Consider the following 18,005-nt stretch of genomic DNA (forward strand, 5'->3'; position numbering starts at 1 on the left):
TACATTAAGGTCCAAAGGGTCCAAAATTAAACTTAGTTTGATTTTAACAAAAATTGAAACCTTGGGGTTCTTTGAAATGCTGAATCTAAAAATGTACTTAGATTTTTGATTATGGGCCCAGTTTTCAAGTTGGTCCAAATCAGGATCTAAAATTATTATATTAAGTATTGTGCAATAGCAAGTCTTTTCAATTGCACAGTAGTCTGCAATGGCAAGAAATATCTAATTTCACAATATTGTGAAATAGCAATTTTTTTTTTTAATTAAGAGTTATCTTTCTTTGTCCAATATAGTAAGCAAGAAATATCTGCAAGAATTTTTTTTAAATGGAGTTATCTTTCTTTGTCCAGAATCAACTTAAATCTTTGTTATATACAATATACAATGTATATTCACTTTTTACTACCAACTGATAAATTTAAATAATCTTTACCATTCAGTGATTACAAGCAGTTTTTTTACATCTTAATATTTTATGATGTATTTAAATGAGTAGTAATTGTTGCAAACTCCATTAGAATATTTTAATTGAAATTAGTTTTGGAATAAGGGAAAGGGGGATGTGATTAAAAAATTGGGTTCAATTTTTCTCATTTGAAATTTCATAAATAAAAAGAAAATTTCTTCAAACATTTTTTTGAGAGGATTAATATTCAACAGCATAGTGAATTGCTCTAAGAGAAAACAAAAATTTTAAGTTCATTTGAATATATTCATTCTGTGTCAGAAACCTATGCTGTGTCAACTATTTAATCACAATCCAAATTTAGAGTGGAATCCAGCTTGAATGTTGTGTCCATACTTGCCCCAACCGTTCAGGGTTCAACCTCTGCGGTCGTATAAAGCTACGCCCTGCGGAGCATCTTGTTGTTTTTTGGTCTGTTTTTCTTATACTGTATGAAATAGGTCGACTATATTTGGTGTATGGAATGATTGTAATGTGCACCTGGCGGGTGTCATCTGACCTTGATCTCATTTTCATGGTTCAGTAATCAAAGTTAAGATTTTGAGGTGTTTTTTTTTTACTTATACTATATGCAAAAGGTCAACTATATTTGGTGTATGGAAATATTTTATGATCTTTATGTCAGTGCAGGAATAATTTGACCTTGACCTCATTCGCACGGTTCATTGCTGGGTGTTAAGTTTTTGTGTTTTGGTCTGGTTTTTTAGCTCACCTGGTCCGAAGGGCCAAGTGAGCTTATGCCATCACTTGGCGTCCTCTGTCGTCTGTCGTCGTCCTTCGTGGTCTGTCGTCGTAAACTATTTCAAGAATCTTCTCCTCTGAAACTACTGGGCCAAATACTTCCAAACTTTAACTGAATGTTCCTTAGGGTATCTAGTTTATAAATTGTATCCGAAGTTTTGATCCATCAACAAACATGGTTGCCATTGCTAAAAATAGAACATAGGGGTCAAATGCAGTTTTTGGCTTATAACTCAAAAACCAAAGCATTAAGGGCAATCTGACATGGGGTAATATTGTTTATCAGGTCAAGATCTATCTGCCCTGAAATTTTCAGATGAATCAGACAACCTGTTGTTGGGTTGCTGCCCCCTGGATTGATAATTTTAAGGAAATTTTGCTGTTTTTAGATAAGGTGTAACACCACTAATTCGAGCCCGGCCAGAAAGCACATACCAGAAAGTAGTACATATTTAACACAAAATAGTTCCTACGCATGGACATAACTTTCAAAATATTTAGAATATTTTATTAATTTTGGTATCAAATGAAAGCTGCATGACTGGTGATCATTGTAGAACAATTTTGACTGATAAATTTGAATAATAAAAAGATGGCATGAAATTTAAAAAGGAGGGTACATTTTGCCTTTTTGTCAGATCGGAAGTACCTGTTTTGGTACATCCGAAGTTCTGGGAACCAGTTCTTTCTTATATGCAATGTAGGGTATGTTGATTTTTTCAGTACAGGACACCAGAAGGTGTTGCTTTGACATGCAATGATTGCCACTTTATTTGAACTTAAAATAAAAGAGGTGTGCCTGCTTGAAACGGAGGAATTTAACATAGAAAGCAATGGGACCATAAATTAGTGGTCCATAAGAGATAAACTGTAAACAGCAATAATGTTCAGCAAAGTAAGATCTACAAATAAGTCAATTTGACCAAAATTGTCAATTGACCCCTTAAGGAGTTATTGCCCTTTAAAGACTTTTTTCACAATTTGTTCATCATGTTGACTTACTTTAAAAAATCTTCTCCTTTGAAACTGCTGTATCAATTTCAGCCAAACTTAGGCTAAATGAGTTTCAGAGTATCTAGTATAAATTTAATATTTTATTTCCTTGTATGTCAAGAAACATAGCTCCTATGGCTAAAATAGAACAGAGGAGAAAATGATTTTTTTTTTTTGGCTTTTGAAGAAAATAGGACGATCTAAAGAACATTTAAATAAATTGAAAAGCCAAAATAATCATTGATGAGAGATTTAACCAAAAGAATTAAGGTGAGCGATTCAGGCTCTTGAGAGCCCCTTGTTTAAACTATAAGCAATAGGTCAATTATTTGTTGTAAGGAATTGTAGCTATACCTGACTGCCTGGAATGGTTCATCTGACCTTGACCTCATTTTAATGGTTCATTGGTTAATGTTAAGTTTATGTGACAGTTGTACATTTTAATAAAGCTTTATATTTAGGACCTTTACATAATATCAATAATTAGTAAAGAAGGTGTGACATTTCAGGGTATGCACTATGGTTGTGATTTGGTCTGTTTTTATTAAAACTAGAAGCAATAGGTCAGCTATATTTGTTGTATAGAAGGATTGTAAGCTGTATATGTCTGTCTGGCAGGTATCATCTGACCTTGACCTCATTTTGGTGGTTCATTGGTCAGTGTAAAGTTTTCAAGGTTTAGTTTGTTTCTTAGATACTTTAAGCAACAGGTCAACTATAATTAATGCATAGATTGATTGTAATGTGTATATGTATGCCTGGCATCTGACCTTGACCTCATTTTCATTGTTCATTGGTCTATAAGCAATTGGTCAACTATAGTTGAATGATTGTAAGGTATACATGTATTTCCCTGTTTGCTTTATCTGACCTTGACCTATTTTTTAGCTCACCTGGCCCGAAGGGCCAAGTGAGCTTTTCTCATCACTTGGCGTCCGGCGTCCGTCGTCGTCGTCGTCGTCCGTCGTCCGTCGTCGTCCGTCGTCGTCCGTCGTCGTTAACTTTTACAAAAATCTTCTCCTCTGAAACTACTGGGCCAAATTGAACCAAACTTGGCCACAATCATCATTGGGGTATCTAGTTTAAAAAATGTGTGGCGTGACCCGGTCAACCAACCAAGATGGCCGCCACGGCTAAAAATAGAACATAGGGGTAAACTGCAGTTTTTGGCTAATAACTCAAAAACCAAAGCATTTAGAGGAAATCTGACATGGGGTAAAAATGTTTATCAGGTCAAGATCTATCTGCCCTGAAATTTTCAGATGAATCGGTCAACCCGTTGTTGGGTTGCTGCCCCTGAATTGGTAATTTTGTGGAAATTATGCAGTTTTTGGTTGTTATCTTGAATATTATTATAGATAGAGATAAACTGTAAACAGCAATAATGTTTAGTAAAGTAGGATTTACAAATAAGTCAACATGACCGAAATGGTCAGTTGACCCGTTTAGGAGTTATTGCCCTTTATAGTCAATTTTTAACCATTTTTCGTAAATCTTAGTTATCTTTTACAAAAATCTTCTCCTCTGAAACTACTGGGCCAAATTGAACCAAACTTGGCCACAATCATCATTGGGGTATCTAGTTTAAAAAATGTGTGGCGTGACCCGGTCAACCAACCAAGATGGCCACCACGGCTAAAAATAGAACATAGGGGTAAACTGCAGTTTTTGGCTTATAACTCAAAAACCAAAGCATTTAGAGGAAATCTGACATGGGGTAAAAATGTTTATCAGGTCAAGATCTATCTGCCCTGAAATTTTCAGATGAATCGGTCAACCCGTTGTTGGGTTGCTGCCCCTGAATTGGTAATTTTGTGGAAATTTTGCAGTTTTTGGTTGTTATCTTGAATATTATTATAGATAGAGATAAACTGTAAACAGCAATAATGTTTAGTAAAGTAGGATTTACAAATAAGTCAACATGACCGAAATGGTCAGTTGACCCGTTTAGGAGTTATTGCCCTTTATAGTCAATTTTTAACCATTTTTCGTAAATCTTAGTTATCTTTTACAAAAATCTTCTCCTCTGAAACTACTGGGCCAAATTGAACCAAACTTGGCCACAATCATCATTGGGGTATATAGTTTAAAAAATGTGTGGCGTGACCCAGTCATCCAACCAAGATGGCCGCCACGGCAAAAAATAGAACATAGGGGTAAACTGCAGTTTTTGGCTTATAACTCAAAAACCAAAGCATTTAGAGGAAATCTGACATGGGGTAAAAATGTTTATCAGGTCAAGATCTATCTGCCCTGAAATTTTCAGATGAATCGGTCAACCCGTTGTTGGGTTGCTGCCCCTGAATTGGTAATTTTGTGGAAATTTTGCAGTTTTTGGTTATTATCTTGAATATTATTATAGATAGAGATAAACTGTAAACAGCAATAATGTTTAGTAAAGTAGGATTTACAAATAAGTCAACATGACCGAAATGGTCAGTTGACCTGTTTAGGAGTTATTGCCCTTTATAGTCAATTTTTAACCATTTTTCGTAAATCTTAGTTATCTTTTACAAAAATCTTCTCCTCTGAAACTACTGGGCCAAATTAATCCAGACTTGGCAATCATCATCTTTGGGGTATCTTGTTTTAAAAATGTGTCCGGTGACCCGACTATCAAATCAAGATGGCCGCCACAGCTAAAAATAGAACATAGGGGTAAAATGCAGTTTTTGGCTTATAACTCAAAAACCAAAGCATTTAGAGCAAATCCAACACGGGGTTAAATTATTAATCAGATCAAGATCTATCTGCCCTATAATTTTCAGATGAATCGGTCAACCCATTGTTGGGTTGCTGCCCCTGAATCGGTAATTTTAAGGAAATTTTGCTGTTTTTGGTTATTATCTTAAATTTTATTATAGATAGAGATAAACTGTAAACAGCAATTATGTTCAGCAAAGTAAGATTTACAAATAAGTCAACACGACGGAAATTGTCAATTGACCCCCTAAGGAGTTATTGTCCTTTATAGTCAATTTTTAACAATTTTCATAAAATTTGTAAATTTTTATTAACATTTTCCACTGAAACTACTGGGCCAAGTTCATTATAGATAGAGATAAATGTAAGCAGCAAGACTAGTAAAGTAAGATTTACAAACACATCACCATCACCAAAACACAATTTTGTCATGAATCCATCTGCTTCCTTTGTTTAATATTCACATAGACCAAGGTGAGCGACACAGGCTCTTTGGAGCCTCTAGTTTTAAATGTTGAGTTAATGTGATACTTGTAAAGCTTTATATTAAGGACTATCAACACAAAATCAATGGTCAATAAGGAAGGCAAGACTTTTCAGCATGTGCAATCATGTCATGGTTATGTTTGTTTATCAGATACTGTTAGCAACAGGTAAACTATAATTGATGTATGGAATGATTGCATGGTGTAAATGTCTGGCAGGGTTCATAAAACATTGATAGACTTGTCATTGGTCAATGGTTAAATTTTATAATTGGGTCAGTTTCTCAGATACCTTAATCAATAGGTGAACTATAGTTGGTGTATGGCATGTTGGTAAGGTGTACATATCTGTCTGGCATGTTTCATTTGACCTTGATCTCATTCACATTGGTTATTGATAATGTTAATTTAATTTAATATTATATATATCATTACCTTCAAATTACACAGATTTAGCATAAATTTAGTCAAGACAAGTATAGCAGACATCTCAGTGTTTGCACTCTTATTTGGAAATGTTTATGTCCAGAGTAAAACTTGTTTTATACTTTTGAAATAGGCTTTTGATATTTGGAACTTGAGCTTAGCAACTCAAAAGATACCAAATCCTAACCATGTATATTTTAAATTGCCTTGTTGAGATCTTTCTTGTTTACTATTAGATTGTCTCATATCATTATTATACCTTGAAAACTGTTCATATCTCCACCTTTACATCATATATATTTTATGCTTTTATCAGACTTTTTTAGTCCAATTTATAGTTTTACAGTTCATGAAGGCTTGTCTGTTTCACCAAAAACATAGAAGTGAAGTGATGTGTTTAGTGTACATTGTTTTGGTAAATACAATGAGTCTTTTCAGATGATTTATGAAGATTGAAGTAAAGTGTATCGTTCAGTGTTTTATCTTTTGTGAATACATGGAGTGATCCTCATCATACTTTATTTCCTCCTAAAGGAGATTGACAAAATGCATATAAATTATGTACAATTACAAAGTTTTGAAATTAGATACTGTGGATTCATTATTATTCGTTGGATACCAATTTTCGTGGTTTTCGTGGGTACAGTTGAACCACGAATTAAAGTGTTAAACCAATTACACATTTTCTATAGGATATGTATGCAGCGATTACTAAAACCACGAAAATGCAAGTTTTCCTCAATCCATGAAAATTGATACCCATGAAAATAAATGAATCCACAGTAATAGAATTAATGTCACTTAATATTTTTAATTCAGAAGTATTTACAGTCTACAATATTAAAGATAGGAAAATCCTTCGCTAAGGACGTCTAAACAATGCTCTGGTGTTATAAAGTCCAAGCTTCATGATCGCCAAGCAGAAAAAGGACACCTACTCGTTTTGAAAGTAGTGTGTATAAGAAATTGTCACTAGTCATTTCTGATAATCTTTTATAGAGCAAGTGTCTTTGTGTTTGAAGTTCTGTGCACATTCTAATTTGATGGTAAAGTGTATCTTGAACAAAGTGTCCACACAAGTTGTAGTTTCAGCTAGTTGAGGAGTAAACCAATGTTTAGCTACATGTTTAGCGGTTCGAAGTCTGCCAGTATATTTTGCATATTGCCATATAAAATCATAGCCATTGTTCTCAGACAATCTTATAAATCGTGTATAAATGACATGGAGTGATGACTAGTACTTTTCCACTGAGAACATTGGTATGGAGTAAAGTGTTTAGTGTTTGACTTTTTGGTACATTTTTTTTTTTTAGTCTTGGCTGGTCCTTGCTTTGTTTGAAATAGAAACATTACTGAATTAGAATCACTGTAACTAGTTGATATTACTATTTCTTTGACAAATGATGTGTAAAATAAGACTAAGACGGATAAAATCTGAGACATAATTTATTAAATGAGTTGCACTCTATCTGTGGACATACAGGTTTTACAAACCTGACAATAAATGCCTACTCTTATCTATAATAAGCAATCACAATACACAATTTGTATACATATGCACACAATCCATGATTCAATGATAAACTTACACCCCAATCATTACTTATTTAGACAGGAAAATGTTTAATATGAAAAATAAGAGCAGAACCTCTCTAGAAACCAAAAAAGAGAAATAAATTGAATTAAGGTTCTCAAATATCATACTTAATTTATAACAATGTCAGACATTTTGAAATTTGATGACAATAGAAAATTAACTTCTTTTTATTAAGGTGAAAAATGTTTTGTGTAAACTACAAAAACCATAATTTTGATGATTTTTTTTTTTATCCTTTTTGATGCAGTTTAATGAAGCATGCATTGACAGTTAACCTGAAAAGGATACATGGACCATTCAAATGCTTATCCTCATGAGAAAATATTCGGCAGTATTCCAGTCAAAAAAATTTTTGTTATTGCAAGTTTTTCCTATTCTTGGGTGTTAGTTGTGATCTTATTTACAGTTGATAATTATGTTAGATAGATGCAAGGTTAAATATATGTATGGAAAAAGACACCCTAATGATGATTCCCAACAAAATCAGGTTCAATTATCAGTGTTTTCAGAGTAAATTTTATTTACTAACAAATAAGGATGACATACAGGCTCATATTAGCCTCTAAGCCAGGTGAGCTAGATTTGGATTTCCATAGTTCAACAAATTCCAATACAAATGTGTATATTGACAAAAATCTGTCACATTTCTAAATATTCATATTAAATATTAATCTTAAATCATAACAAAACAAAATACCCACTTACAGCTAAAAAGTATTAATCACATAACAAAACATCTGAACCAATAACAAAATCTTATTTTGTGTAATCAAGTTTTTAAGGGTCATATATACACATTTTTAAACAAATGTAACTTTCAAGTTTTGATCATAAAACTGCACACATTAACAACATTGGGTTCTAAATAAGTTTGTGTATAATTTTAAGTTCACTTGTACTCTCTGTAGTATTTCTAATTTGTCCATGTGAAAAAATGTTTTTGATGCGAGGACAAAGCATCCTATCATGTTTTGTTTCTAGTTTTCTATTCTAATAGTTTTTCATGACAGGACCATCAGATTTTAAAATTAGTCCATTGGTGTTAGTTCTAGAATAAAACCATTGCATATGACCATTCATTCTTACGGTAGACTTAAAGTGTTTCCATATTAAAGTATTTTTTCTAAGTGTTCGAAAATTCACTCAACTGAGAAAAAAATGTATGGAAAACACTATTTATATGGAAATAAATAAAGATAAAATGAACCAGTTTTGACATTTTGATTGTTCTACTAAAATGTTATATAGAAAATGTAAAAGATAATTGTTTGCTTATAAATGCTGAAAAATATTCAAAACAAAAAAACACATGTAAAACAGTATTCAAAACATAAAAGATTTAAAAAATTGACAGTTTATAACTGATAAAAAATGACTAGAATTTCAAAATAAATCTTCATCTCAAAATATTTTCATTGTCAAAAATGTACACAACATATAAATATGCATCTAAAATTCATAAAAGTTTGTTCTAATATGGCTATTTTTAAGAAACAGGAAGAATGCTTTCATTGGTTCATTTGGCATAGTTATTTTAAAATGGTTTTGAAGAAAACATTCAAAATTATAGAACCCCTATATTAAAATAACATACAATAAAAGTAACAAACTTTGACCTCAAACTTGTATCCACTGTTCAATGGATCAGAGTAACATGTAATCTTGTATTTTTTTTTACCTCAAATGATATGATGCCAACAATTACAAGTTGATTTTGATCAAATGATTAAAATTCAGAATACACTTATAAATTTAAAGTAAAGTTTAAAAACAAACCAAAAAACAATTTCCTTCCATACTTGTCAACTTTCTTGTATGTCATGGTTACATAAATTTTACACATATATATTTATTTAAAAAACAAAGTATGACAGCACCTGATCACATACATGACATATTATATTACAAATGTATACATCACTTATATGTGTAACATATTGAGACAGATTTATACAGCACTATTATCTATGGATTGTAGAAAGTAAACAATATATGGTTTTATGCTCAAAATATTCATCCTAATGTTAACATGTATTGCAGTCAAAGTACTGAAATTCAATACATACTAACGATACTAATGTTAACATGTACTGCAGTCAAAGTACTGAAATTCAATACATACTAACGATACTAATGTTAACATGTATTGCAGTCAAAGTACTGAAATTCAATACATACTAACAATACTAATGTTAACATGTATTGCAGTCAACGTACTGAAATTCAACACACATTAACGATACTAATGTTAACATGTATTGCAGTCGAAGTACTGAAATTCAATACATACTAACGATTCTAATGTTAACATGTATTGCAGTCAACGTACTGAAATTCAACACACATTAACGATACTAATGTTAACATGTATTGCAGTCGAAGTACTGAAATTCAATACATACTAACGATACTATCTTTGTTCATATCAAGATCAAATATTTTGGTTTTAGATTACTTATCTCCCCTTAATTAGCTGTCCCTCAGCAATGTCTTGGGCTAATATCTAAGTTTATATGAAACCTTTTATGATATAAAAAAAAATCTTTTTTCTCTATGATCCTTTACTTTAAATTCTTGTGATGGAGTATATAAAACAAATGTATCATTTAATCATGTTAATGAGACAAAAATATAAATGACTTTTCATTTTTGCATAAACTAAAATGTTGACCCTAGTATAAATATTGTTGAAGAACTGATGTAAGCATGATCAAAATGATTACAGAATCGGATATAAATACTGATTTTTCAGGGTCCTGAGTTTACAAACAGGCTTTCAACTGAACAATTATAGAAAAGTTATACACAAATTACAAAGATCTGAATCAAAATTGTAAAAAAAACGTAAGTCTAATATGCTCCAATGACCAAAATTAATACAACTTCCTTGTTCACACGTTGTTCATAATTAATACACTGACTAGTTTATGTAACCTAAGTTACCTTTTTCTCTGCACTATTATGGTTGCACAAAACATTAACAATTATTATGTCATCTGAAACTAAACAAAATATGAATTTCACTGGTATATACATACAACAGCAGTTACTGACTAGTCAAATGTGTTTCTAAACTCCTCTTTGGTGGGGGAGGGGGAACCTTTCCTTTCTTTGGAACCCCTCCACCAATTCCCTCCAACAGTTCTGGTGGTGGGAGGGGAAGATCATTAATATCAATCAGTCCCTCACATTCACCCAAGTTTTCATAAAGGGGGTCATAATTTGGCACAGAATGTATATCAGCACTAGTAGTTTTGATTTCACTTGAAAGTCTTGTATTTTCACTCCGTTGAGGAGGTGGCGGTCTTGACTTATTGCCTATATTTGAATTAGGCCTTAAAGGTGAAGGTCCATTTGGAGAAGTTACTCCTAGTTCATAAGAATTAGCACCATTGTATTTTTGACTATTTTTCGGTCCACTATCAGGCTTTGGCAATGTAGCCGGAGGAACTTTGCCACCTCCTTTTTGTGGTCTCTGAGATAATTCTGATAGAAATGGTAATTGTTGTGGTAAATGATCGTCGCTAGATGAGACAGATGACATGTGATTTTGTGGCTGATGAGAATTTCCATAGCTGTCATATATTGCACTAGTTTTCCCCGATTGTGGAATCATAGAACTGTTTGATGTAGGCATAGACGATGACATAACACGACCACACTGATACATTTGGTCATAAGGTCCATTAAATTGTGGTCCACTTGTTGTCATGGCATTAAAATGCTGTCCTTCAGGAGAATACATTGTTGGCGATATCACATTTTGAGAATTTTGAGAGTTATATGCTTGGGTACTACATGATAATGGAGATGGTCTCTGTTTTTGTGGTGGCATGTTATAAGCACCTGGCTGATGATTCACTATAGGAGGTGACATCTGTGGTCCATGTGTATGAATGACAGTTTCAGGTCCACTTTTTCGTAATGGACTAATTCCTCCTATTTCCATGCTAACATAACGATTCTGCAACAAAGGCATTGCAGGAGGCATAGGTACACAACTCCGCGGGGTTGGTGGTGATGAATCATTTTGCATTGAGTAACTGGATTGTATAGAAGCTGCTGTATGGACCATTGCAGGTGGAGCTGGGGAAGGTGGTGTAGCAAAGTCGGAGGAGACAGGAGGAGACATCTGTGATGCAATCGGATGAGACAATGGTAGTGCATTCTGGGAGAAATGCTTAGACGCAGGAGGTGACATTACTAATTGTGGAGGTTGATGATGGCTTAGCATCGGAGGTGACTTTAATGCTTGTGGTAGTGTTTGTGGCATGGCTTTGTTTGACATTGCAGGTGACGTCATGTGATGTGGAGCAGCCATTGACTTGTTTGACATAGGAGACATGAGTGTTGATGGAGGTTGTGGGTACGATGACATCTTGTGACACTCTCCAGGAGGGACTGGAAAATGGTCCTCAGTACTAAGATTGCTGTAATGACTAGAACTAGAACTTGACCTTGAATGTGAGGTCATTTCTCGATTGACTGTAGGTGGTGACATAACTCTCTGGAGAGGTGGAGGTGGTGGTGACGTCAAACGCTCTCTCATATTACAGATATTTGAATGTGTTGGGGGTGGTGGCGGTGTACAAAGCCTTTCCCTACTTGGTGTTGGTGACATTACTCTGTTAGGAGGTGGTGACAGTGGTAAACTTGAATAAGGGGGCATAACTTCCTCAATCGGTTGTATGGGTCTAGCTGGTGGTGGAGTTAGTGGTCGTTTATAATTCTGAGTTGATTGCACTTGTTTGTTTGGAGGGGGCGGAGAACCTGTTAGTTTTACATCAGTCAGTAATTGTTGCGCATGAATACCTGATATTTTGTCACAGTGATTAAGACGATTTAATGAATCTTGAGAGGAGTTAGATCCCTTCCTTTCATGATGAGATTCTTGTATGTATCTGTCATTTGGAATAGCTTGTGAGCGAACTTTTAATTCTCTTGAACCATCCGAACCTTTTCTATCATGCCGTGATTCATGAATTCCTCTTTCTGAGGGTATAATTTGTGAGCGAACCTTTAATTCACGAGATCCATCTGAACCTTTTCTCTCATGTCGTGATTCTTTTACTCCTTCATTAGAGGCTTTACGAGAATGAATCTTAAATTCTCTTGAGTCATCAGAACTCTTTCTTTCATGCATATTTTCATAAAGTGGCTCTTTGTCTCCAGAAATTGAACGTACTTTAAATTCACGAGATGAATCTGAACTTTTCCTTTCATGTCGAGTTTCTTTCCCTTCTCCATGAATCACAGGAGCAGATTTCCTTCTGTCTTTTTCAGTAAAACTATGAGAATGAATGGGACTTGTTAGTGAAGATTTCCTTTCATGTGTCCCATAAGATTCACAAGATGATATACTACTTCCATCCATTGTTTGTTGATACATTTCAGACATGTGTCGTGTGGTTTCAGTGGTAACTGGTATTCTAGCTCGCATTTTGCTTGCTGCACGAGAAACACTATTAAAGCGCATTTCTCCACTAGAAACAGAATCCTCACTTGATTCTGTTGAAGAACTTGTTATAGAATCTCTGTGTCGTAAGGGAACAATTTCCTCTCCCTCAGAATTTATAACAGAATGTGTATTACTAAACGACACACGTTTAACAACAGGTCTTTGTAATTCATACATATTCTGGCCTGTTAAAGAGGATTTACGTTCATGATGTGAATTCAACTCTAAGCACATGATTTCATCTGAAGATTCACAGATTGTTGTATCACTCCCCGCGCTATTTCTTACTAAAGTAGAATTCTGAACATGAACTATTGAATGACGAGATCCAGGTTCTGGCATTGACAAACGACTATCTTGTAAGCTACTTCCAGGAACAAATTCCAAAGTTTCATCAAACGTGTCTGGATCAGAAACACTTGACCTCAGTTCCCTCGAGTCCCATGTTGATACTTCAGTTCTCAGTTTCTCATAATTAGTCTGTAATTGTTTGCCATACTGAAACAACACAAAATATAAATTAAGTCATCTTAATCACTTAAAATTAATGATGAAACTTACTTAACAACAAAATGTTGACCTATTCTGTATTTTTTGCTGAAGTTAAGTCCTCTCTTTGACCTTAAGATGATGAAGGGAAAAAAATCTGTTCCTTGCTCCAGATTTTTACATGTGTGTGTAGTGATTTTGTGTCATAAATTTTAATACATCAAATCCTTCCTTTTTCATTTAAAAAGAGGCTGTAGTTTTTGTTTTTTTTTAGTTTATTTTATTTTTTGTCCATTTTCACTTGGATTTTGTACTGTGATCTCTTGTTTTGTTATTTCAAAACAATACGGTTCTACCTTTTATTCCATAATGCTGTCAAAAGTTCAAGATATAATGCAGTTATTTCATTTAATCCAAGCAAAATTTTTAACTGTAATTTCTGAAATTTTGTTTATTCATGCATTATTGTATTTTTTTTTAACTAAATCTGAGTCTAAAATGTGATTGAAGAAAATAATACATTACAAACTGCAATGAATTATAAATCTGAGTTCTAAATTTTGTATCATTAATCTCAATTTATTGCTAAAAAAAATTAAAAGGTTCTGAATTTACAGTTTGAATTCAAGACTGTACAACACCATGTTTACCTTAGCCATTCTAATACCCATGATCCACTGGTCTAAAGCAGCTTTGTTTTCTGTACAGAAGTAGCGTATGTATTTTGATGTTTTCTTCTGAATTTGAGGATGCTACAAAAATAAAATGAATATTTTGTAAAATCATTGCTAATAGTATGCAAAGCATTAGATTTTCAAATAATATGTATAATAAGTTACATTTATCAAGATAGTCAAATCAATACATGTTATACTAATTACCATTACAATGTCTTGATCAAACCTGTCATCAAACCATAACTCACACAAACTCTGTCTTTAAACTTTTAAAATTGAAATTCTCTAATTTTTCATTTCTTGATACCAGTAATCCACAAAATAAAATAACTGTTATTGATAACCCTGATAGCCTCCCTTAGACTGAAAATTTCTTTGAAATTCTCTAACAGAAATCAAGTTGCAGCAGCAGGTGCAATAAAATAATGCATTGAGATTTTTTTTTTGTATCATATCTTTTAAAGTCATGTATTTATATTTGAAAAAGAATGCTATTATATTAAGTTAATGTGTTTAGAGACCACTTATGTCAGTAGACCTTTCCTATATTGTCTTAGAATGCTATTATCATTTGTGATCATTTTTCATTTCACTTTGTCATCGCCATTTAAATATGATTGCAATGCGAAAGCAACAAATCCCAGTATGGAAACTTGAGTTAAAAAATCATATTCTATTAACTTTTGAATTACATGAACATGACCATTTCATCTCAAAAATGCATCCTCATCTTTTTCTTTGAAAAACTGTTTATCGTTTGCCTGAGATTAATAACATATAATTCTTACATACATTATTAATTATTAAGTAGAATATATCTTACTTTCAGAGCAAATCCATGATCTGTTGGAGCATGATATTTTTTCTTCCATCCGAGGCCATAGTACACATCCACATAAGCAAACTGTACCATACAGGTTAAATCTTTGGGAGCCTGGAAAGACAAATATAAAATTAATTCTTCTGTGAAGGTCAAATCGTTTTGTATTAAACAAAGAAGTCTCAAAAGGTCACTTTTATTGAGATACATGCTCTTAAATAAAGATATATTATACAAGAAATTTGATGTTTACAAAACTATAAACCTCAGTAACATTTCCAACATTTCTTACTGTGTACTTCATCAATGCTAACTAATATAGCTGGACATCAAAATATGGTAGGCAACATGTTTCAAATACTTATTATTTTTAAAATGTGAAGGTGTATAGGGTTGGAATGATATTCAAAAAAGAAATACTTAAGGTGGTATGGGAGTCTAAAATAAAAATGATAGAATTTGTTCACACTTTGTCAAAATGTAGTATCTATTGATACATGATCAAAAATATTATAAAAATGATAGGTCACCGTGCATTTTCTCAAGCTACAGGTTGTGACAAAATGACAAATTTTGTATGGATTATACAGGAAAAAACACCATTTTGTGAATAAAAACTAAACAAAATGATAGAATTGTAAAAAAAATTAGGAAAAGATTGCTTTCAGACAATGCTTTGAGAATATCAAAAGAAAAGATAGGGTCACCGTACGTTTTTTCCAGCTATAAGACAAAATAGGAAAATTTCATGTAGAGTCCTTCAGAAAATGCACTGTTATAGAGTTACCTCCCCTTAAAATGCCAATTTGAAAAATATTCAAAAACAACCAAAATTAATCTACACTTGTAAAAATATTAATATTTCTAAGTTATATTCTTATAAATTGGTTCTTTTAAATGAAAATTTACATTAAATTCTGCATTCCTGCATCAAATTTTGCTAACTTGATAGAAAATATAGACCTTAGATTCTCTGTTTTTTACAATCCAAGATGGCGAAAGACACCCATACCACCTTAATTCCGTATTACTGCTTTGTGGTGAGTATGCTTAAATAGCGCATAGTAAATTAAATACACATATTTTGTAATATCATCCAAAAATATATATTTCTGATTTTCTTGTTTAAATTTGCTGGACTTTCTAACTATACTTGTTATTTTGTTTATTTTCAAGCACAGTATGTTTTTACTAATAAATTAATGAATTTGCAGTTCATTCAAAACAATGTGTGACGCTTGTGCTCCTGACATCCTTTGTACAAGAAGAAATAATACTATCTAATGGAAAGAAACCTCACCTTACTAACTTTCCCTTTAGGATTATAGTACAGTCCAGAAGCTCGTAAAACAAAGTAAAATTTTTTCCATGCTTTCTTTCCTTCTGACTTCAGATACATCACACCTTCAACCTCAGGGACTTGAGCACTACCATTGAAGAATTCCTGTAAGACAAGAAAATAGAAATAAAAGACATCTTTTCCTCTGAATATTTTGACATGTCTGAAACAAATTTACCAATTAAAAATTTATACATTTTCCCCCCATAAAATTTTTCCTTCTATTAGGTAAAATACAAGTTTGTTTTTCATTCATTTTATGCCTTTGACATAACTAAAACAAACCACTTGAATGTTGATATGGAAAAGAATTTTGTATTTTCAATTATGTTTAAATGATTTGTAAGAATATCAATGTAACTTTCTTTTTGTTTTATTACCATTTAATAATTCTTTCTGCCTTCTATTAGTCTTACCTGTACAAGTTTGTGTCTCTGGTTTGGTGCCAATGAGGCACCTTTCTCTGATGAGGAACTGACCAATAAATATTTCTGCAAAAGAAATCAATATTTGTAAATACACACAAGTGATTTTCAACTACAACTAACAGATAGTGATGGAAGAGATTACAAAGGCCTCCACAGCAAATTATACAAGTAAACTGTGAATAATACATTTAGGGTTGTTCCTTGAATGTATATATGTACAGGAATGTCTTAGTTTAACTCACTTTTAAGGCATTATCAATAACAATACTATAGGTGAATACTTGTGGCATCAATTGGTGATTTGACAGTTGCAAAAATAATTTTAATCATATTCTAACATTTGAAGATAATATACATAACATTTGTACTTCAACCCTAGTGTTTTCAACTATTATAATATCTAATGTACCTCTGGTTGCCTAAATAAATCAAATTTCTCTTGTCTCTCTTCAAACAGGATTCTATTTCTCGAATCCCTGGTCCACATTACCATATTCTCTACTAGACAGTCATGGTCCTCTAAAATTCTCTCTGTAACGATAAACAGGACATGATATTGCAGTCAAACAGAATAAAGTTCTTTAATCATTCTATATAAATGTAAAGAATACAATCATTTAAAGTACACAGGAAATATAAGAAGAAAAAGTAACACATTACATCATTGTAGTGATATTCTGTATAATACAGCATAGTGGGTTGTAAATTTAAGAAATTTGCATTGGTTTCACCTTTTCTGAAAAGAAAGGAGAGGATTGCAAACATTTACTTAACAGTTCTTACTGCTTCTTTCAATGTTCAGACTTGTATAAAAACAGTCTGACTAATATCTGGTACCTATGATTTAACTGTGACAGAAGATGAATAAATAAACCAGTTCAAATGATTCAAATAATAATGGACTAAGCCTCAACTATAAATAAAGATGTTAAGTTAAATCCTATAATAATATTTTCTAGCAAAGTTTGTGGCAGTAATTTTGCTAAAAATTGTAACTTCTGAGTTGACTATTGATTGGTTAATAAACTTCTTAATGATATCAAAAGAACTTTTTGTAATAAAATATTTACAATGTCATTAATATTTTGTATTGATTATACATTTGTTCAAAAAATAATAATGCATTTGTGTTGAAACATTTTAACGCTCAATATCGTTCAGATTGTAAATGATATAAAATAGCTGATGCAAAAATTACTATATGAATTTGCAATCAATTTAAGTCCTATATCACAAAAGAAATTTAAATGCCAAAATTGCTTAAAATGTTATCAAGGCTATAAAATATCAAGTTTACGTCAATTTTAATGAGTTAGGCCATAATAAAAAATAGGTTTGTTTGCCCAAACGCTACCTACCCAGAAAAAAGCTGCCTACTCAAAT

The 18,005-nt window shown here is 32.5% G+C and overlaps 1 protein-coding gene across 19 annotated transcripts in view; it reads right to left on the bottom strand.

Annotated features, from left to right (window-relative positions):
- Positions 1 to 7,244: 7,244 nt before the first annotated feature.
- The window catches only part of LOC134706296 (ras-associated and pleckstrin homology domains-containing protein 1-like), a 72,156-nt gene continuing 61,395 nt past the window's right edge, over positions 7,245 to 18,005 (bottom strand). For all 19 annotated transcript variants that reach the window (XM_063565094.1, XM_063565101.1, XM_063565098.1 and 16 more), the window contains 6 exons: positions 17,032 to 17,153; positions 16,611 to 16,685; positions 16,156 to 16,299; positions 14,859 to 14,969; positions 14,009 to 14,110; positions 7,245 to 13,367 (listed from right to left, as the gene is read on the bottom strand). In XM_063565094.1, coding sequence (XP_063421164.1) covers positions 10,458 to 13,367; positions 14,009 to 14,110; positions 14,859 to 14,969; positions 16,156 to 16,299; positions 16,611 to 16,685; positions 17,032 to 17,153 — 3,464 coding nt within the window. In that variant the 3' untranslated portion in view covers positions 7,245 to 10,457. The remainder of the gene's footprint in view (positions 13,368 to 14,008; positions 14,111 to 14,858; positions 14,970 to 16,155; positions 16,300 to 16,610; positions 16,686 to 17,031; positions 17,154 to 18,005) is intronic.

Source organism: Mytilus trossulus, chromosome 2 (assembly GCF_036588685.1).
Source record: "Mytilus trossulus isolate FHL-02 chromosome 2, PNRI_Mtr1.1.1.hap1, whole genome shotgun sequence".
NCBI lineage: Eukaryota > Metazoa > Mollusca > Bivalvia > Mytilida > Mytilidae > Mytilus > Mytilus trossulus.